Source organism: Amphibalanus amphitrite, unplaced genomic scaffold (genome assembly GCF_019059575.1).
Source record: "Amphibalanus amphitrite isolate SeventyFive unplaced genomic scaffold, NRLGWU_Aamphi_draft 001215F_arrow, whole genome shotgun sequence".
Classification (NCBI taxonomy): domain Eukaryota; kingdom Metazoa; phylum Arthropoda; class Thecostraca; order Balanomorpha; family Balanidae; genus Amphibalanus; species Amphibalanus amphitrite.
In genome coordinates, this window is record NW_024882709.1 from 26,284 (window position 1) to 49,341 (window position 23,058).

Consider the following 23,058-nt stretch of genomic DNA (forward strand, 5'->3'; position numbering starts at 1 on the left):
TCGGAAATAAAACTAAAACTAGAAAATTTATATGATGTTAGTCATATATGTAGGTAGTTAGATACGGGAGATGTTAAATACCATGACACTTAAAAAAACACCCTGTATGCCTATGTATACAACGAGCTCTCCCATTATGGTTTGGTAATAATTCTCGTTGTGGTATGGTATGGTACGAATGAGCCTTGCATATAGCTACCGGGAGTCGGAGCCTGTTATGAACACTCCACCGCCGATGCGCTGCCTCCCTCCCTCCCAGTCGGCGGACCGACCAGCGCGGCGGGCCGCCGCAAGTACCGGTACTGGGAGCCGGCGCGCTGCCCAGCTCTAGGCGGCGCGGCGGTGCCGGCCGGCGCCCAGTCGTCCGTCCGTCCGTCCGTACGCCGCCCGTAGTCCGTCCGACAGCAGCGCTCCTACTGAAACAGCAGCCATGGTGGTAAGTACAGGTCGAACGGCTGAACGGGCAGCAGATTCCGACTCTCGGGAGCGGAATATCTCGATGGGGTGATAGTCTGACGGTGTGTTCGGTGTTTTCAACGTGTGGGCGTAACCCTTTTGCCCAGGTGTGACCGCTGGCCGGTGTCGGCAGTACGTAGACAGTGCTGCCTTTTTATGCAGCTGAAAGTTGTGTTATGAATCCCTGAGCAGAAAGTATTCAGTATAAGTCGGTTAACACCCAGGACTCATCGAAGGTCACAGTGCCGGTACCACGGACGGGGTCGGCCGCCGCGCCGGTCCAGGGGGCGCTGGCCGGGCACTCCCTGGAACCACGCCAGAATCGATCGGCAATTCGGACTCCGCCGCCACGCCCACACCCCCGTGCCCTGTGGGCGGTATTAGCGGGGTCGGGCGGTGCGTGCCCCACTCCCCCTGACCCGGCGCGGCGGCCGCCGGGGTCACCAGGGGTCACCAGGGGTCACGGACGGCGCTGTCGCCGGGTGCGGTCTGCGCCACGCCGCGTTCAGCGAAAGGCCGCGCCGCTGGCGATGGGCAGACTCCGCCTGTCCCGGCCTGGGGCGGCGGTCCGTGGCGCGCGGCAGGTATATGGGGTGCCTCAGTCCCACATACCTACCTGCTGCCGACCTGTGAGCGCGTGTGAAAAACACGTCCAGCGTAGGTCCTCCACAGTCATCCGGGCGGGTTTTCAATGCACGCCGTGCTTTCAGCAGCACCTGTTCAGACGGCTCTAACGCGCAGGCACGTCGTCAGTGATCCCGTGCTGTCGTATCGTATTTCGGCTCCCTCAGAGGGCGGCATACAGCCCCGTGAGGCACAAATGGGTTGGCACGCCGCTGGGATAACTAACTTTGGTGCAGCGCCCTGCTGAAACGCACCGACACTAGCCACAGAGCGCCATACCAATATCGAATGCCATCTGTCGATTGGCGATTGGCATATGCATTGCTTATATAACGAATCCTGATAGTGCAGCTTGATTTGTTATTTTGATACCTTAGCCTGAATGAGTCAATAGTCATTGTACGTGCAGGGTATATTTACCTGACAATCGGCCATCAGTCCACTGTTGTTTCAGTCAGCCCGCCCCCACCTCCGATGGCGATACACCCCCTCCCCGACACGGACAGACGGTGACGTCGACCCTCCCCCCCCCCCCCCCCCGGAGCCGGTTTTCGGTGCACAGTAGCCGCGCGGCGGTGCGTGCAGCGTGCTGCCGCCGCTGTCGAAACCGGGAGCCGTCGGCCTGGTACGGCGGCCACTTTAGGCGTTATAGCCCAGTTGCAGCATTTGCAGCATTTGCTACTTACTTGTAGGTAAGAGATTAGGTCCAAATCGCTTACATTCCAACTAAATAAAACTGAAAAGTGTGCACAAACAATTATCGAGGTAGCTATAGGTAGCCAGTCAAAACCATTTTCCCACATATAAAAAACGCTCTGGAGCCTTCTTCATGACCCGCTCGCCTCCACAGCTATTCTCTCCTGCACTGAGCGACAACTCACATGCCTTCCCTATGGGGCCCAGCTGTCTGGGTCCCAGCTGAGCCCAGCACCGGCCGGCGCTGGGTTCCTGTCCCGCCGCCTTCCCGCCCCCCGAGCCGAGCGCCCCGCCCCCCGGCCGGGCCGAACCGTCCGGACCACCCCTCCGTCAGGTGATCGTACTGCAATGTCCAGGGGTGGCCGACCCACTCACGGACCGGTGCGGCACAGACAGCAGGTGGGAGTCGTCCGAGGTTACAAAAAGGGGTAGCTAGGGTGAAGCTCCGATACTCTGGTCAATAACCGGTGGCCTGTAACAAGTCTTTTGGACCGTATAGATATATTGGACACGCTCGGCGCTCGCAGTCAAGTAAATTTGACGATTTATTTTATTTTCGCCGTCAGGCGTGATGGGACGCTTTATCTGATAAATAAACAGTTCGATAAATCGAAAGCTAATTTTGATATAAAACCATGACGTACCGAAGTCGAAAGACGGACACATCCATGGCTCTGAAGGCACAGCTCCGTTACTCGTGGAGCCGGGTAGCGGTCTGGCCCGATCCAGGACCACGCCTGGGGAGGGTCATCCACCCCTGATGTCTGCGGGCAGTTCCGTATGGTCCGAGACCACACCTGGAGTGTCGGCGGGTCGGTCACCCCTGGAGTGGTTCCCAAGGCTGGGCGGGCGTCGGTCGACCCACGAGCAGTTTCTCTCTGCCACCGCCCTCGGCGAAAGACGGTCCGCTGGAACGGTGGTGCTCAGAGAGTCCAAGAGGCGGGGATCGGCTCGGTATGTGATGCACAATTATCGAGGCGGCGCACTCGTCACAATCAAGGGAAAACTGAAACATATATGTTTGAGTTCGATGTTTCAGTTCATATATGTTTCATATATGTTTCAGTTCAGGCCTTCGAAGACATATATCTTCGAAGGCCAATGCGTCGAGCCAGTTACCCCATCGTATCAATCACAATGCGCACTGTTCTAAGCCTGCAATATAACATGCTACAATACCTACATACCTACATGCTGGTAACCGCAGACCTCAGAGCCCAGAGCATGATCGCTTCATCAGCTGGTGAATCATGCTGTTTATTGCCGCTGAGATCACGTCTGCTGACACTCGGGCCTCGGCCGCTGTTATCAGTTATCACTGGTCAGCAGTCTGTCTGCCCCAGTATGACCGACTGACCACTGAGTGGGTGGAGGTAGCTGCTAGTAGGACTGACCCGGCTCGTGAGCTCCAGTTCGAGGACCCGCCACCGTCCGCCCGCACACATTGATCGAGTCTGCGCTATACGGTCGATCGAGGGACGGCCCGCCGGCCAAACCCAGAGCCGGTGTTTTACGCCCGGCGCTGAAACTATGGCCTGTCTGGTGATCGAACACGCACATTGGCCGCCTCACCTCACAGCAATTTAAACGGACTCTGGCTATACAGATGCCATACCTTCGCCTCACAGCAGCTTGAACAGACTCGGGGTCGCACTCTCCCGTTACTTCACAGCGGCCCTATTCGGTCCGGGGCGGAAGTGGAGTGCAGAAGCGCCGGGTGTTTTGGGTGCGCTAGGTGCAGAGGGGTGAGCTGGTTGCAGAGGGCTGTGAGGGGTGCGGAGGGCTGGCTCCACTGACCCCCCACTCTCCTCCACCGCCGTCCGCTGGCTTCACGAGTCGCCTCAGGCCCGGCGCCGCCGCCGCTGAGCCGCTCTAAGCCAGTTACGCCGCGGTGTAAGCCGTCTCCACACAAATCGGTCCCGACGCCGACCCTGTTATCGCCCCCCCCCCCACTCCCCACTCCCCTTCCCGGTCTCCCTGATCCCTTCTCTTCGCCCGTATACCCGGGGGTTTTACTTCACCCAGGCTCAACAAGAGCTGGACATGTTTCTTTTGCAGTCATCCGGTGGATACCTGCAGAAGCTGTCTCCCAAAAATAAGTTCAGCTTAAAAAATGATCAAGTTAGTCTTTCTTTTTTATGTCAAACTCTGACTTAAACACCATTCATACCCGAATGAATGGTGTTTTAGCGGCTAATCACAGTCCCTCTTTTCCGTTTTATACAGTGCTGAATTAGTAGGCCCGTGGGCGGTCAGACACGTCACGCTCTATGATTTCACCGCGTCAGCTGGTCAGACACGTGACGTCATTAGTCAGCTGACCGAGAAACACGTCATCTGTGTGGTGACCAGCCCGTCTTCCAGCTGGAATGTTTGCCGTCTCAGGCTCTGACGACATAGCAACCGTCTTACCACTGGGATGATTGTGTTCATATATTGATTTACCACCATCATCTTAGCGACGGTTACTGGGGCAAGTCTATACAACTACACACAGAGACTTGGGCCTACACAGAAACTACACAGGCTCAGCTTGAATTTGGCACCTAACCCAGGGCTGACCGGCAGCCAGCGGCCAGCTCCGCCCACATTGTCGTCACGGTCACACCATGGGGTGGACGGCCGCGCGCGAGCGGCGCCTGCAGCCGGGGCCGGCGGCGGCGGTGGTAGGGCGCCGCCGGTCTCAGAGGCGGCTGGTGGTGAGAGATGTTTACCCTACAAACAGAGCCGGCGGCTACCGCGGGAACCGCTTCCTCAGACCCCGGCCGGAGACTGGAGGTCGGCGGCCGATCAGGGGAACGGTAGGCAGCAGCAGCTGCTCTTCTACACGAACGATTGACTACGGTGTTGCCCGAGTGGTTTGTTGCTCGGGCAATTGCTCGAGCTCGGCTTCGGATTTAAACTGCTTTAAAGCCACTTGGTTATAAACGGAGAAGGGGCCAATAACCGAATTTCTCGCTCGCTCTTCATCTCTGCCTCTGTCTCTATCTCACTGCCTCTCTTCCTTCTCTCTCTCTCTCTCTCTCTCTCTCTCTCTCTCTCTCTCTCTCTCTCTCTCTCTCTCTCTCTCTCTCTCTCTCTCTCTCTCTCTCTCTCTCTCTCTCTCTCTCTCTCTCATTCTCCTTCTTTCGTAAGCTGCTCACCACCGTCAGTACCGCTACCGACTCTGCCCTACACCGCGCCCGTCCGCCCAGCGCCAGTTTTTGCGCCCTCCACCCCTCCTGCTACCGGGTCAGCCCGGTTTTTCTCTGAACCCACCAGGCACCGAGCCGGAGCATCTTCCCTCTGCCAACCCCCCCCCCCGCCCAGGAGACCTCAGTGGGGGGGGGGCAGTCAGCTGTCTGGCACGTGACAACGGCTGCGACGAACGGCCTGCCGACGGGGGAGGGGACGGATTCACTTGACAAATCTCACGGGACCGAAAAAAAAACATATTATCGTCTTCGTACTCAACGAGTGTGATTAGGAATGTGTAGGTTAGATGCAGTCACAGTCACACAGTTAAAAACAATTTTACATCGAGCTTTCGATATGCAGCCTATTGATGAATGATTAATGTGCTTATAGAGGATTCCCATATATTGTTCCCGTGTTTAAGTTCAGGTATTTCAGATCCCGTCTGTCTCCCGACACGAGATATTCTGTGACGATTTACATCTGATTCCCGTGTGTTTTGCAGTACTTTCCGACCGTCACACCGCACGAGGGCTTCAACCCGGAGGAGGATGCCGCCGCCATCAAGTGAGGCCGGAGCATTTGTTGTGTTGAGCGACTTCAGCCCGAGCCGCCCGCTTAAAGCGCGAATGAGCTTTGCAGCTCTTGGTGTTAGCGTTGAGCTTGACGGAAAGGACAAAGCAGCATGCATAATTAAATCACCTAAAATTGAATAAGTAAATTGTTTAAATCAGAGGCGTGGAATAGTTTCCGTTGATATCTAGGCAATTATTTGGCCAAGATGTAGCGAAACTGTCACGTTCTATATGCATAGGCGTCGCCAGAGATTTTCGGTTGGGGGGGGGGGGCAAAATCAACTTTTGTGTTAAAACTTGCCTTTCCCCTGTCTTTACTCACTCGTTTTACATATCATTCGACGCCCAATGGTGCGAGGAATCCGATGGTGACAAAGGTTTCTTTCTAGAGGTGACATGTAATTTATTTTTTCACAGAAAAATTCGAAATTTTGAAATTTCATGACAAAAACGACTGGTAGAATTATAGTATACAGTGGCTGCGATTGCCGACGCACTGCAGAGGGCCCCTGTGCAGACGCTCGACGCTCATGAGCATTACCCAGAAAAAGGTGAAAAACGCTCCATTTAATCGGATCACCCTGCTAAAACCTCCATTCACGCATGCATGCAGAGGTTTTACGTGAAATGCATAGGACTTATCCCAACCGCCGATCGTAGCTAAGTTGGGCATTCGGCGGAGAGTGAATGTCGGAAGTGTGAATCGGAAGTAATTCATCTTTGTTCCAATGAGAGGAAGCATTTTGTTCACTCGAGTGTGAACAAAAGTTTCTCGTTTTTCGTGTGAAGGGAAGCGCTGAAAACGCGAACAAAAACTGTTAAACGGAACCAAAAGTTACGCACGGCATAGCGGCAAGGGATCCCTTAGAGATAGGTTTGGGACTTCCAGGCCATTTCAGGCCACTCAGGGTCAGTGCTGACTCTCAGAAGCATGCTTAGGATCCCGGAGATCGGCGTGGGTCACCTCAAATATTTACGTGTACGTGGTGTTTTAGGGCTTTCCGAGCCCATGGTGGGGCCCTCAGAAGCCAGTGTGGGCGGCGGGCGCTAATAGACTAGGCCCAGGGTGAGCCTGGAGCCCTCAGATAGCAGTATGAACCCTCGGGGTCTGTGTCGAATCCCTAAGGACCCTACGTAGGGACATAATAAACATGTGTTGCGGACCTCAGAGGGACACGTGAGCTGTGACCCCTCAGATGCCGGCTTGGGGTTAGCAAAGTCTGTCGCCTCAAAGGTTTGGCTGAACTATCAGAGGCCAGTTAAGGTTCTCAGAAATGCTCGAAGGCTCAAAGATCCCAATATGGGCCCTCAGAGAACATGGACACCAGTGGGACTTTCAGAGGCCGGTTTGGGCCCTCTGAAAGCTTCTTTAGGGTCCAGTGGAGCTCCTTAGGAGCCTTTGTTTAAAACAAGCTCATCAGCCATGTGACACTTGTACGGTACTTGAGCCTGTCGCAGACATTTGACGAGAGTTGAGAAAGGCCCCGAAGGTTTCGTTTCACGCTTTGAACGAAAATTGTGTCAGCACTCCAAAACTCGTGAAAATCAGCTGTAAAATGTAATAAAGAACGAACTAGGAACATGGAATGAGTCACAGCATTGACATTTCCGAGTCTGGACTCGGAGTCTTGAAGATTTTGGCGACTGCGAGTCAGACTCTGGTTTGAACTGCACGCTCCACCCGAGTCTGACCTCACAGGCATTCTCAGAAAGGTACCCCCATTTTCCCCCTACTCCAAAATCTCATCGGATCTGCATCGATCTCAGGGGGTGCCCGGTCCGAGGTTGGGGGGGGGGGGCAAGCTGCCCCGCTTGCCCCCCCCCCCCCGTGGCGACGCTAATGTCTATATGTCTATATGTTCTATAGTATTATTGTTGGGATATTGTGACCGCGGACCGGCCGTGTGGGGCCGTGGAACAGGGTGGGTCGGCGGCCCGGCCGTCCGGCCGGCGAGCCGCCTGACCGCCGCGCGGTCACCGCGCATGCGCTCTGTGCCGTGGTTATATAAGGGCGCGACCGTGACCGAACTGGGTCAGTCGGCGGGTCGCCGTGTCCGTGCTTGGTCTTCGGTCGCTGGAAGCACAATACACCGTGTCGTGGTATATGCAGCTTTACTTGGCCCTAACATATTTTGGCGCGGTCGGTAGGACCAATAACGTAAATGGGCTGCATATGAGTTTTTAAGAAAGAAGATTGCTGTGAGACTTCTGTGACGGCCTACGCAAGCTCACGGTGGAAAAGGTGGACGGAGCCGGTGAGTAGAGACTTTGGGTGATGAGAGGTTCTCTCCAGTAGAGTTCAGTATAACAAACTATGGATTTATCTACCATTTTCCTTTCAAGAGCCTCGAAATTTAGTGGAGAGTCGGGGGAAGTGTGGCAGAAATGGTTCTGCCGATTCGAAGCTCAGACGGCGAGCATGAAAGCCGGGGACCGGCTGGCGGCTATGGTGGGTCTTTTGGACGGAGCCGCACTGGACACATTCGCGTCACTCACCGAAGAGTCACGGAAGGACTACGGCAGGGTGGTTGAAGCACTAAAAAGTCGTTTCGGTCGGCAAATAAGCACGTTGCAGGCTCACGCCGAACTCAACCGAGTTTGCCAGGCACCTTCGGAGTCTGTTGAAGACTTCTCAGCCAGGATCAGAGAGTTGAGTGGGCTAGCCCAGCCGGCTCTGCCCAGCGACCACAGCGCTATGGAGGGATTCCAGTGCGGCCGATTCATCTGTGGCCTCCGTGACACGCAATTGCAAGAGAGGTTAATCAACCAAAACGTATCCACTCTGGCTGACGCGGTACGCGTTAGTAAAGAATTCGAGGAGACGAAGAAGACGATCAAGGCGGTGCGAAATCGCGAGGGCGACGTCATCGGGGCGGTCCGCCCGGTCGGGGGTGAAGCAACCGTGGGTCAAGCAGAAAAGACTGTGACGGACAACAACCGGCTCACAGCCATCGAAGATCATATTCGCGGGCTACACGAGTCGATATCGGCCATCACAATGGCGCCGAAGACGACAACTGATGCGAGTAAGTCTCGCCGACTTCCCCGGTGCTACCGCTGCGAGCAGCCGGGTCATTTTCAGCGAGACTGCCCCGAGCGTAGCCGTGGTTCACCTAGCGTCAGATGCTTCGGCTGTGGAGAATTGGGTCACCTCAAGCGACACTGCCCCATTTCATTGCCGTCGACGAGGGATGGGCGCGCGCTGCCGCTCTGCTTATGTTGTGGGCAGCAGGGCCACTGGATGGCGGGGTGCCAATACTTCCAGGGTGGCAGCGCTGGCGGAGGCCACTCCGAGACAAGAGCTGCTGATCCCCGGCGGGGCGCCGGTGCGCATCAGGAAAACTGAGCCGGACTGGAGCCGTGGGACAGGTCCCAGTCCTCTCGAAAGCGTCCCCACTCACGGCGTCGGCCGTTCGGGTCGTCATTCACGGCGCTCCGACATGGGCGCTGGTGGACACTGGTGCCGACTTCACCATGATGCGAAGAGGATTTTATGAGGGGAACCCAGCACTAAGAGCAATCCGGCTCAGCCCGAGCGCACGCAATGCTATCGGAGCGGGAGGTACCTCCCTCCAGGTAGTTGGTGAGTTGGAAAACCTCTCATTATGCATTGATGGAGTCAGCTTCCGATGCCCGGTAGTGACCGTGGCAGACGACCTCGTGTACGACGTGATACTAGGTCGCGACTTCACGTGCATGCATCGCACGGTCATTGACGACGACGCTGGCTCATTCAAGATTGGAACCATGAGCGTTCCCCTGCCGAGCCGGGAGCAGGTTCGACCAAGACGTGCGCGAGTGCGATTACTGTCGACCGTCGTCATTCCAGCACGGTCAGAGAGCGTGGTAGCCGGTAAGCTGGAGAGAGTGGACGGCGTGCAGAGTGATGAAATGGGTGCAGCCGGGATATTCGAGCCATCAACCGTAGCGGAGCGGGAGGGACTCCTGACTCCAAGGGCTCTGGTCGTTGCAGACGACGACGGGTGCGTCTCGATCATTTTGACGAATGTTGGGTCTGAAGAAGTCCGTGTTCTCAGAGGCAGTGACCTAGGGACATTTTATGATGCTACAAACGAGAAGGACTGCGAGTACAAGTTGTGCCTGGCTGCAGACGGAGGCGTTGAGGACAGTGATGATGATGACGTTGATGATGTGAGCTGCAGAACAGAAAGGCGTCAGAATACGACGGTGACAGAAGTACTTGATGTGGACGGATCTGACTTCTCAGCGGCAGGAAAGGAGAAGCTCAGAACCATTCTCAGCGAATATGCAGACATCTTCAGTCAGTATGCGGGTGATATCGGCAAGACAGATTTGCTCGAACACCACATCGACACAGGGGAGGAGGCTCCCGTGAAGCAGAGACCACGGCGGGTACCAGTTAAACTCCGTGAGCAAGTCGAGATGCAGAAGACGCAGATGATGAAAGATGGAATAATTGAAGAGAGTACAAGTCCTTGGTGCTCCCCAGTCGTCCTGGCCAGAAAGAAAGATGGAAGTTTCCGCTTCTGCGTCGATCTCCGCGCGATCAACAGCCGAACTCGCGGATGTGCGCATCCTCTGCCGAGGGTCGACGAGGCGTTGGATACCCTAGCGGGGGCGACGTGGTACACGACGCTCGACATGGCGACCGGTTACTGGCAGGTCCCGCTGGCCACAGAGGACCGAGAAAAGACGGCGTTCTCCACGGGCAAAGGACTCCATCAGTTCAGGGTGATGGCCATGGGTCTCAAAAATGCTGGAGCCACATTCCAGCGACTCATGGAACTGGTGCTTGCGGGTCTGGACTCGAAACGCTGTTTAGTCTACCTTGATGACATCATCATATCAAGCAGATCCGAGGACGAGCACATCGCAACGCTCCGTGATGTCTTCAAGCGAGTGAGGTCGGCGAAGCTGAAGCTCAAACCAGAAAAGTGCCGCTTCGCAAAGCGCGAAGTTACGTTCCTCGGTCACCGGGTCGCAAAGGAGGGACTCCTACCGGACCCACATAACATCCAAAAGATACTCGACTGGGCTCCACCGAAGAAGGAAGATGGCATGAAGAGCTTCCTCGGATTGTGCGGATATTACAGCCGTTTTGTCCCACAATACATGGATCTCACGAAGCCGCTGAGGGAAGCCAAGGTGGTGGGTGACCACCTGACGTGGACGCCGGAAGCTGAAGCAGCTTTTGAGAGTCTGAAGCAGGCGCTGACTGCACCTCCAGTGCTAGCCCTCCCTACGTTCCGTGGTACATTCGTCTTGTACACGGATGCATCCGACTCTGCAGTCGGTTCAGTGCTGGCGGAGCGGGTGGGTGACACGGAGAGAGTCATCGCCTACGACAGTAAGGTGCTGACAAAGCAACAGCGCAGATGGCCAACATATGATAAAGAACTCTGGGCCATCGTTCACGCCATCCGGCGATTCAACCAGTACACAGTTGGAGCAGAATTCGAAGTCGTGACCGATCACAAACCACTCACGGGTGTACCGGAGTCCATCAATGTGGAACGTGACGGGACGGGAAGACGTGGCCGGTGGGCCATCGAGCTGAGCTCTTACCAGTTCCGGGTGGTTGTCCGGCCGGGCCGTGATCACGGCAATGCCGACGCGATGTCCCGGCAGCGACCAGTCAACGGCAATATCTGGACGGGCAAGCGCAGCAAGTCTTGTCCCGCCGAAGCCGGTCAAGCACCCGTGCATACCGCAGCTACAAGAGCCCAAGAACCTGCTTCTGGTGAAGAGGAGGCATGTGTGGGGAAGACTCGAGGCGCAGCAGAACCTGACCAAGTCTGCGCACTGCCTACTGCGCCACCTAGTGCGAAGGGTGACCAGGCGGGACGCCTAATCACTGAAGCACCAGGACAATCGGAGTTGCAGACGGCGCAACAAGAGGACGAGGTCCTCAGTGTCATGCGGAACGCCTGTCTGGGCAGTCGGGAACCACCGCCCGATCACCCTCTCGCCGAGTGGGAGCTACTGCGTGGGAGCTGGACGCAGCTCGAAGTGCGGGAGGGCGTTCTCGGCATGAGGACGAAGTGGGGCTTCCGGGCCCTGGTCCCCGATTCGATGCGATCAAGAATCATGACGCTCGCCCATGACCATCCGACGTCCGCACACTTGGGACGGAGTCGAACAACGGAAAGAGTGCGACAGCGCTTCCTCTGGCCCGGCATGTTCGCGGACATCCGTCGGTACTGCAGCACGTGTGACCTTTGCCAACGGCGCCATCGCCCTGCACCGAAGAAACGGGCTCCTCTGGTGACGGAGGTCACGAGTCAACCATTCCGCAGAATTGCGATTGACATCACTGAGATGCCGGTGTCGGGGAATGGCAACCGATATGCAGTAGTCATCATGGACTATTTTTCTAAATACGTCCGAGTGTACCCAGTCAGACGGCAGGATGCCGAAACCGTAACCACGGTGCTGTTGGATTGGGTTTACGACATGGGGGTGCCAGACAGGATTCACTCGGACCAAGGAGGCCAATTTGAGTCTGCATTGTTCCAGTGCATGTGCAAGCGACTGGGCATCCAGAAAACGCGTACAACGCCCTATCACCCTGAGAGTGATGGTATGGTAGAGCGTTTTATGAGAACACTCAAGGACATGGTCGCCAAATACGTTGACCCTCAAGGAGCGAACTGGGACGCTGACATCAAGGCGTACTGCATGGCTTACAACACCTCTGTGCACAGCGTCACCGGATATTCCCCGTTCTTTCTGCTGCACGGATTCCACCCGAAAACGCCACTCGATGCGGTCATCAACCCTCCGGATCGGGCGGTAAACATCCGGTGCTACCTTGAAGAGCGTCTAAAGGCCATTTCAGAGGCTTATCAGACGACTATCAGGAAAACCCGGGCCAGTGCTACGGAGGCTGCGACCCGATTCAACCAGCGCGCGAGCGGAAAAGGGTTCGAGGCTGGTGACCGGGTATGGATTCGGGATAATAGGGTCTCGGTCGGCGGGAAGCCGAAGCTGGGACTGTACTACAAAGGCCCGGGCACCATCATCGGCCGCCTCGGAGGAGAGAGAGCAGTAACGTACCTCGTCCGTGACGACAAGGGCAAGGAAAAGGCTCTGCACTTCAACCAGCTAAAGCCAGCTGTGGAACGGGAGTCCCACAAACAGGAAACGTCTGGAAGCACCCGGAGGGACGACGCATCGGACACAGCCACAGAAACGCGTCCCAGGAAGCAGACGGGGTCCGAGGAGACTGGACCGGATCCACTGGCGTTGTACTACCTCTGCCGGCGGGCCCGAGATCAGGTGGGGAATGGGGGTACATCTGTGCGGGGCGCGTATGTGACCAGGTCTGGCAGAGTGTCGCTCCCCCCAGATCGTTTTCAATCCTAGGCCTCGGATGCTCTCGATGTGCATCACCAGTGTCTGAATCAGTTTGTATTTCCGGTCGCGTTCCGGTTGCGTAGTGTGTCGCGTTTCTTTGTTACTTGACCAAGTGGAAACGTTTCTTTTATGGGGGGAGGAGTGTTGGGATATTGTGACCGCGGACCGGCCGTGTGGGGCCGTGGAACAGGGTGGGTCGGCGGCCCGGCCGTCCGGCCGGCGAGCCGCCTGACCGCCGCGCGGTCACCGCGCATGCGCTCTGTGCCGTGGTTATATAAGGGCGCGACCGTGACCGAACTGGGTCAGTCGGCGGGTCGCCGTGTCCGTGCTTGGTCTTCGGTCGCTGGAAGCACAATACACCGTGTCGTGGTATATGCAGCTTTACTTGGCCCTAACATTATGACCCACACTATGTCTGGCCTGATCTCAGGAAGGCGATGAAGGGAATGGGCTGCGACGAGGGCCCCATCGTGGCCATCCTCTCCAAACGGTGCATCAAGCAGCGCGTGCAGATTGCCGAGTGCTACAAGCGGGAGTACGGCAAGGTGCGTATCAATAGACATGTATTTAGAGGAGCGGCGTTGTTTGTTACACGAATAGTAATAGCAGTTAACTAATGCGAAGCAAATGAAGGTTAAGTGGTGTGTTTAAGGCTTTTTTGTGTTATGAGGTTATCAGTGGAGCGGTGGAGCCAACAAATAACTAAATGCACATACTTTTACAATAAAAGTATGTGCATTTAGTTATTTGTTGGCTCCACCGATAACTTCATAACACAAATATGTTCCTAAATAATCAGTTTAAGGTTTATACTGATGACGAAACGTTGAATCGTGTTTTAATTCGCAACGACTTTATTGCCGAGCTTACGTCCAGTCAGCAGAGTTAATGTCGTTTACTTTCCATCCGGATATGAGATAACGCTCGGAACCGAGTACGAGCTCATATTGTTTACGACAAACACACGCGCCCCTCGCTGCCTCCTGCTCCAGCCTCCAACCTCTGACCCCCCCCCCCCCACACACACACACACACACTCCTGTCCCCTCCCTCTGACCCGCGTTCCTGTCCCGCAGGACCTGGCCGAGGACCTGAAGAAGGAGCTCGGCGGAGACCTGGAGACCATCATGATGGCCCTCACCTACTCCTACTTCGAGTACCTGGCGCGCGAGCTGCAGAGCGCCTTCAAGGGCATGTCCACCAAGGAGAAGGTGGTGCTGGACATCATCCTGACCCGCAACAACGCCGAAATGCACCTGCTGCAGGACACCTACTCCAAGAGTGAGTGGACGGGTGACCGGGCACGGTCGGGAGACTGAGGTGGCGCCTGCCGGGGCGGAGTCGAGCGGACCTCGATGGCTGAACTCGAATAGTTAGGATAAGATGAAAAATTTAGTGTCAAGTCTCGGCTCGTGGCCTGGGGTTTTTTTTTGGACGCTCCTTTAGTATTCCCATTGGCTGCCTTTACCGCTATTCTACCGTTCGCTGGAACGTTTCTAGGCCTTTCTTCTGGAACGCCCTTGTCTTTCATCCTCATTTTGCTCTGTAGCTGACGGTTGGTGGTTGTAGCACTGTAATGTAAAGGTCTCTCGGTACCCCGTGCTCCTCAGAGTGCCACTCGACGCTGGACGAGGCGGTGCGCAAGGGCATGAAGGGCGACATCGAGAAGCTGCTGGTGTCGATCCTCAGCGGCAGCAGGGACGAGACGGACCGCGTCGACCAGCAGAAGGCCAAGCAGCAGGCCCAGGACCTCTACAAGGCCGGTGCGTCACAGCGGTGGACTTTATGACACGGGACGCCTTTAACAACAAATATTTTCCTGAGAATTGGGATATGCAAATCGATACTGAAGATGCATCGAACGCTTTGTTCAATAATTCATACTGCAGTACTAGGTACTGTCACTTCTGTGACTTGCCCCTTGCTAGTTCTTATGACCTCCCCAAAACCTTTCACTCGTTTTTTCGCTCTTGTTCAGGCGAGAAGAAGCTGGGCACCAACGAAGAAGCGTTCCGGAATATCTTTGCCAGCGAGAGCCTACCTCAGCTTCTGGCGATCGAGAAGGAGTACGAGGCAATCTCGAAAAAGTAAGACGGGTACCAACGGCCGACAGTTCGAATATCCGCTCCGCTACGACAAATTAAAGAGCACGGGACTGCATCCGTAATGGCCAATGGGAATGTTTGCTCACATACCGCCAAATATAGTGCCCTAATTGAGTGTTTGTCTTATCCCGCGCCCCGTTGGGCTCTGCCGAGCAACGCGCCCCGTTGGGGGGGAGGGGGGCATTTTGCCCCCCTAAGATCTCGAGAACCACGCAACCTAGCGACAAGCGGTAAACGGTGTTGGATAGCCCTATCAGGGAACTACCTTGTGACCCAATTTTATTGACCCAGGTCAAACCGATGACGTCACAGGTCAGGTCAAAGGTCGAATTTTCACCGTTTACAGGCATTTCAAGAAATGCGTTGTAAAATCGAGTAAAATGCATTTCATTGAAAATCATCGATGGGGAAATGTTCTTCAAACACATATTTTGCTATTTGAGGTCACTGATACCAGGTCAGGTCACAGAGGTCAGGTCACTGGGGGGTCACAATATGAAAGTGTCGTGTGATGCATGTTTTATGGCCCATTTTACATTACAAATGCGATTATGTGGGTCAGGCAGCCTTTGGGGCCAGCTTAGGTCACGTTTTGGTCAAGGTCAGGTCAAGGTCAGGACAAGGTCAGGTCAAATTAGGTCAAATTTCAAAGTTAATATTTTTGCATAAAATGGGTACCGAATCGATGCAGCTCATCACGGGGAGTTCAATGGTGGTCTTTGTTTTGCCGTACGTGGTCTAGAATCGCTAAAAATTGAGTTAAAAAATTTGACGTCATCATTTTTGAACAGTTTTTTCGCTATAACTTGGCCAAAAAACGAGATATCGATCTGAAATTTGGTATGTATATAGAAGAGTGCAGGGACTCTCAAATATATTCCGTTTTTTTCTAAATTCGGAAAAATTTTGGATTTTTTTTTTAGTTTTTTCTAAAAAATCATTTTTTTGAGTTTTTGGGGTCAAAAACCCAAAATTTTGAAAATCCGAGACAATAGTTTTGTAGCGCTTTTTTTGTCTACTAGACCATATAAAGAACTTTGAAATTGCTTGATAACTGTAGATTTGGTGAGCGTTTCAAGATTGCATGTTTTTTGCTCATTTTTGCTCGAACATGACCTCAGTTTGACCTCAATAACTCCTGACCTAAGGTGAACTAAGATTTGAAATTTGTTGTGAAGGTGTCAAATTGATGCCCGGGAAGGTACTGAAAATTTGGCGGCGCTGTGCGCCGCCGTTTTCTTGCTATTCAGGAAAAACCACAGGGGGGGCCAAAATGCCCCCCCCCCCCCCAACGGGGCGAGAGTTATGTCTGTAAGTGTGCATACGCTCGTGTCTTGTGCGCTCACCGTGTCCGACGCTGACCATCACGCTGACCATCACGCTGACCATCACGCTGACCGGCAGGACGCTGCAGGAGGCCATCAAGAGTGAGCTCAGTGGCAGCTTCCAGAAGGCCCTGCTTATTCTGCGTGAGTTGCCGTACTAACTACCCTGCTGGTCGGAATGGCGTACACAGATAGACGATAGTCCAAAGTTATTAGTTACTCGTTACCGATAAAACAAATCAAAAGAAGGGAGAAATTACTTATATTCTTGTCAGTAACGACAAATTTATAAGCGGTACCTTAGATATTCGTCTTACATTATGCCACCCACTTGTTGCGCCCGTATTCCAAATGCGCAGCGTCCTCGCACCTACCTGTCTACGTCTTCACTTCACTAACCCGAGTCGGTTTGTTTGTGTTTCCGTGCAGTGGCGGTGGCCAAGGACAAGGTGGAGTACTACGCCGACTGTCTGTACGACAGCATGCAGGGCGCCGGCACCGACGACAAGACGCTGATCCGGATCGTGGTGTCACGCAGTGAGCTCGACCTGGGCGCCATCAAGGCCAAGTACCTGGAGAAGTACGGAAAGACGCTCGACCACTCCATCGAGGTGAGACGGCACAGTCCGGGCCCGCGGCTTTGGAGGAAACGGGAGAATGCGGAGGACGGGAAGTGGAGAACAGTTTGATGTCAGGGGATGAGATGTACGGAAAGATAGTCGCTCTTTATACACTGTATTATATACAGGCGTTTAGGTTAAACGCTTTTACGCTTTAAAAGCATTAAAAGCTTTGTAGCGTTCAACCCACCTCCTGTGATTTCTTTCTGACCGTTCACCCTGTATGTGATGTGACCTCTGTTATGACTCTGGTAACCTCGACACCGGATGCTCTCTGTTCCCAGCGGGAGACATCCGGAGCGTACAAGAACGCGCTGCTGGCACTGGTCCGCGGTTAGACGCTCCGCCATAGGTCAGACCGAGCGGCGGCGGAGGCTCTGCGGGACACCGCGGCTCCACCTGCCGCGCCGCACTGCAGCTCTCGGTCACAGGGGGCGCTCCGCTGTCCTGAGGGCGTCCTCTGACACCGCGGGCGCCGTCCTTTGACACAGCGGGCGCCGTCCTCTGACACAGCGGGCGCCGTCCTCTGACACTGCGGGCGCCGTCCTCTGACACTGCGGGCGCCGTCCGGTCACAGCGGGCGCGGGTGCTGGGAACACTGTGAACGAATGCTTGCAGCAGCTGAATTGCCATTCTCATGTGTCACTGGTTGTTACTATGTGCCTAAAACGCTTTATAGGCGAGCTGTGAATCGGATGATTGTACTCTGGTGTTTTTTTTCGTGCTGCCAAGTCAGATTTAGTTGTCAAATGTACCCGCACCATGGAGGAAAGAAAGGGCGCAGTTTTTGGTGTCGAACTAATGTCCGACTACATTTCACAATCTCGCTCAGTCCACGACTGCCTCTTTAGTACATCACCGAGAACCATACGCTTTTAGGCTTCACGAGTTTCTATACTTCTGCTAGCTTTAACACGAATCGTCCAGCTTAATAAACGTGTGAAAATAGTTATAAATGTGTTTAGAAGTATTGGATGAGGACGGGAAATATAAATGCTGCCGACTGCTCGTTGGTTGAGTCATTGTTTTCACAATAACGATTATGCAGAAAAAAATATCGCTCATTTTGGGAAGTTATTACCCAGATTGAACGGACCTAGCCCGTTGAAGGCTTCCCGCGATCGGGAGATTACTGAGCGTGTTTGTTACTTATTTGGTACCTACTGGGTGGGCTACTGGGTCTTCATCCTCGAGGACTCCAAGTCGACATTATTCGCTTATTCCCTTGCACAAGTATTTCCATTCCCCGCCCTCCTTGTGATTGCTTGCCAATTCTCATGCGTTCATTGTGATTGGCGATCTCAGCCTGCGGCTGGGCCGTGGGCATTGCATTGTCCTGTTCTCAACAATAACTCCAGCCACATTATTTCCAACTAGTCAGAAAGGCAGATGATGCTATCTTCCTAAGTTCATAAGTTGTTTGATAACTTAACCCTCGCCGGCACAGGCCATTTTGCGTCCTTCGACGGCACAAGGGGGGGGGGGGGGTTGGTACGACCCCCCTCGCGTTTGGCCCCTGATCGAGCTAAAGCTTCGCGGAAAAAACGAGCGTGTTGCCCGTCACGAGAGGAAGCTGATGATGCCCAATTTTAAGGTCCTAGGTCATCGGGTGACCTTCCAGGTCAGGTCAATGACCCGAAAACCGGGAAAATCGGGACCTGTTAGAAAGTCGTAAAGTGTGGCTGTTATGTGGTTTTCCGGGGTGCTGATCACGAATATCGTGTTAGTTTTGATCAGAGATGATGTCTTTAAGCATTTAGACCAGGTCGGGTCAGGTCAGGTCAGGTCAACCGGTAGGGGTTGTGACGGGTATTCGTAATACGTGTCAACCGCCTCTGACAGCTTCGTAACATGTTCGTAACATGTTACGAAGGCACCAAAACTACTTCGTAAATGTTCAAATGGTTGCTAAATTCGAATTCAGCTCCAAAAACTAGCCTAGAAACATGTAAAATTCAAAAAAGTGAACCGAAGTCACCCGAGGTCACCAAAGGTCAATGACCTGACCTGACCTTCAGGTGACCTTGACACCCACCCTAATGTATGGGAGCAACATCAAATCACATGTTTGAAGGTTTGAAACCACGAAAAGCTTGCAAACGCGCGGCTAATGCGAGCCGACATACGCCGAATCGCGATTCCGGCCAAACATGGTCTCGGAAAAGAGGTCACAAGTCAAAGGTCATTTGGGTCAGGGTCATGAAATTTTTAGGGTAGGTGTAAAATTGATCAATGCGAGGGTACTGAAAGTTTCGTTGCGATCAGACGCTTTTTACGCGAGTTATTCGCGAAAAACCTTAAGGGGGGTTGCATCAACCCCCCCCCCGTGCCGGCGAGGGTTAAAGACTACTTTTTTTGACTACTTTTTAAGTCATTTATAGGTTATGTTACACAAGATATAGGTATGCTTATTTCTTTGGACCACGTAACAGAATCAGTGAATGGTGCAATCTTTGGCCGTTGAAGGCCGTCTTCAGCATGTTTAACCCGCGGACGGCTGGGGGTCCTGGATTTCCACGCCCTGCTGGGGGGAGGGGTGTTTGAACACCCCCCTTCTAACTCGGCTCCTGGGCCACGTAGCGATACGCGGAAGGCAGCGTTAGAAAGAACGCCAAAAATAATGACGAAATCACTTCGGTCACTTTTTGGTCAGGTCAAAGGTCAGGTCACCAGAGGTCATTGAAGGCAAAATTTCGCCGATTTTCAGGTCGAATGTCGACAATTTCCAGGAAGCCAACGCATAACTCGGGAACCAATAAAGCTACAGCGCCGCGGAAAAGCGCATTCGATAGCCCTATTAACGCCCTTTCTGAGTAATTCTCTCAGATTTGACCTAACGTCAACGGTTTTGCCTGCAGGGGACAAAAACTGCAAAAATAGCCGATTTTTTCTGAAAGTTTTTCTGCAATAACTTTTGACCCAAGCCTTGTAAGAGCTTACTTTTACCGGCATCGTGTTCCTCTCGTCAAGACGCATCGAATGAACTACAACTTGACCTTGAAAGGTCAACTTGAAAATTTGACCTCAGGTCAAGGTCATGACCTGACCGGAAAGGGTCATGTTGCATATCAGTCGATCTGTATCGTCGAGCTGAGCACATCTAAGGCGTTTTCACCGCTCTAGCATGCCTCTATCAAAAGTTATTTGCGAAAAACTGTTAGACACCATTCGTGACCTGAGATGACCTCAGGGGCATAAATAGGGGTTACAGACACCAATTTCATGTTCAGTGTGTCTAAACCACTTGTAAATCAGTGTTTGGGAGTGTTTATAATGTCTTTCGTCCAAAAGAGACGCATTTCAATTTTCTCCCATTGACTTATAATGGAGAGGTCGCAAAATTGATCTGACCTTAGGTCATGGATATCAAAATTCCGAGATATTCATTTTATAGACACTGTTACCCTTAGCAATCGCTGAAAGTTTCAAAGCGATCGCTCACTCGGTGTAGCTATGGCAGACATTGAAACGTTTTATGAGGTGAGGTCACTTCAAGTGACCTGGTGACCTGACCTTGAATGACCTCGGTCTGAAATTTTCACAACATGTGTAGAATTGATATATGATAAGGTGTACCAAAACGGCGGCGCTCCGTGCCGCCGTTTTTGAGATATTCGCGAAAAACCACAAGGGGGGTGTTCAAACACTCCCCCCCAGCAGGGCGCGGGTTAACCCTCGCCCAGTTGGGGGAGGGGGGGGGTTGCAATCTGGCTCCCCTGTGGTGTTTTCTAAGTAACAAGAAAACGCTTCGCACAAAATTTCAAGTCTTAGGTCACCTTAGGTCAGGAGTTATTGAGGTCAAACTGAGGTCATGTTCGAGTAAAAATGAGCAAAAAACATGAAATCTTGAAACGCTCACCAATTCTGCAGTTAAAAAGCAATTTTAAAGTTCTTTATGTGGTTGTGTAGACAAAAGACGGCGCTACAAAACTGCTATCTCGGATTTTCGAAATTTTGGGATTTTAACCCCCAAAAATTAAAAAAAAATTGACTTTTTAAGAAAAACTAAAAAAAATCCAAAAACTTTTTGAATGTCGAAAAAAACGGAATAAATGTGATAGTCCCTGCGCTCTTCGATATACATACCAAATTTTAGATCGATACCCCTTTTTTGCCAAGTTATAGCGAACAAACTGTTAAAAATTGATGACGTCAAATTTTTGATACCCATTTTATGCAAAAATATTAACTTTGAAATTTGACCTTATTTGACCTGACCTTGACCTGACCTTGACCTGACCTTCACTAAAACAATCTCAACTGACCCCAAGGGCTGCCTGTCCCACATAATCGCATTTGGCATATAAAATGGACCATAAAACATGCATCACATGATATTTTTAATTTGTGACCCTCAGTGACCTGACCTCTGTGACCTGACCTGGTATCACTGACCTCAAGTAGCAAGATATGTGTTTGACGAACATTTCCCCATCGATGATTTTCAATGAAATGCATTTTACTCGATTTTACAACGCATTTCTTGAAATGCCTATAAACGGTGAAAATTCGACCTTTGACCTGACCTGTGACGTCATCGGTTTGACCGAGGTCAATGAAATTGGGTCACAAGGTAGTTCCCCGTTGGGGCTATCCCACGCCGTTTGCCGCTTGTCGCTACGTTGCGTGGTTCTCGAGATCTTAGGTGGGGGGGGGGGTCAAAATGCCCCCCCCCCCCCATCAAACCGCGTTGCTCGGTAGACCCCATCATGGCGCGGGTTAAATCTTAGATTGATACTTCCTTTTTTTGGCCAAGTCATAGCAAAAAACTGTTCAAAGTTCATGACGTCAATTTTTTTTAGATAACTCAATTTGTAGCCATTCTAGATCACGTAGCACAAAACAAAGACCACCATTAGACTTCCCGTGACGAGCTGCATCGAATCGATGCCCATCTTATGCAAAGATATCAACTTTGAAATTTGACCTAATTTGACCTGACTTTAACCTGACCTTGACCAGAGCATAACCCAAACTGGCCACAAAGGCTGCCTGACCTACAAAATAGCATTTTTCATGTAAAATGGACCATAAAACATGCATCGCGTGACTTATTTTCGTATTGGGACCATCAGTGACCTGACCAGTGACATCTGTGACCTGACCTAGTATCAGTGACCTTAACCCGTGCCCCGTAGGGGGGTGCCGAAACGGCCCACCTGTCCTTTTCCGTCGATATATCCTAAACGGCTGGAGATATCGCCACCAAACTTTCAGGACCCCTCCGGGCATCAATTTTACACATTGTGACCAAAAATTTTCCAGAGGCTATGATAGGTTGGCCACAAATGACTTCAGAATGACGTCATGTTCTGTCATTTTCAACCGAAAAAAGACCTTCGCGAGAAGACCTGTCAGGCCTACAGCTTTGAAGATACAGAAAAATGATTAAGGCATAAAAGGTGTAGAATTAATAGGATTACAAAACTGCTATCTCGGATTTTTAACATTTTTGAGTTTTGACCCCCAAAAATCAAAAATGCAATTTTTGTTTAAATATTAGCCAAAAAACCCAAAAAGTTTTTGAGTTTCGTAAAAACCGGGATATATGTCATAGTACCTACTGTCTCCTATCTAAATATCAAGTTTTAGATCGATACCTCATTTTTTTGGCCAAGTTATAGCGAAAAAAACTGTTCAAAAATGATGACGTCAAATTTTCAAACTCAATATTTGGCCATTCTAGACCTCCTAGAGCAAAACAAAGACCACCATTAGACTCCCCGTGACGAGCTGCATCGAATCAATACCCATTTTATGCAAAAATATCAACTTTGAAATTTGACCTAATTTGACCTGACCTTGACCTGACCTTCACCAAAACGTGACCTACGCTGGCCCCAAAGGCTGCCTAACCCACATAATCGCATTTGTCATGTAAAATGGACCATAAAGCATGTCACACGACACTTTCATATTGTGACCCCGGTGACCTGACCTCGCTGTGACCTGACCTGGTATCAGTGACCTCAGATAGCAAATGATGTGTTTGACGAACAATATGCCATCGATGGTTTTCAATAAATTACCAATTTACTCGATTTCACAGCACATTTCTTGAAATGCCTGTGAACTCCGACCTTTGACCTGACCTGTGACGTCATCAGTTTGACCTAGGTCAATGAAATTTGGTCAGAATGTAGGT

General features: G+C 52.3%; 1 protein-coding gene across 1 annotated transcript; it reads left to right on the forward strand.

Annotated features, from left to right (window-relative positions):
- Positions 1 to 256: 256 nt before the first annotated feature.
- On the forward strand, positions 257 to 17,931 carry LOC122371203 (annexin A8-like protein 1). Its single transcript, XM_043347351.1, has 9 exons — positions 257 to 436; positions 5,456 to 5,517; positions 13,294 to 13,408; positions 13,940 to 14,144; positions 14,474 to 14,626; positions 14,842 to 14,950; positions 16,373 to 16,437; positions 16,723 to 16,904; positions 17,198 to 17,931. The coding sequence occupies exons 1-9, from the start codon at positions 431 to 433 to the stop codon at positions 17,249 to 17,251; spliced, it is 951 nt and encodes a 316-aa protein (XP_043203286.1). The 5' UTR covers positions 257 to 430; the 3' UTR covers positions 17,252 to 17,931.
- The last annotated feature ends 5,127 nt before the right edge of the window (positions 17,932 to 23,058 follow it).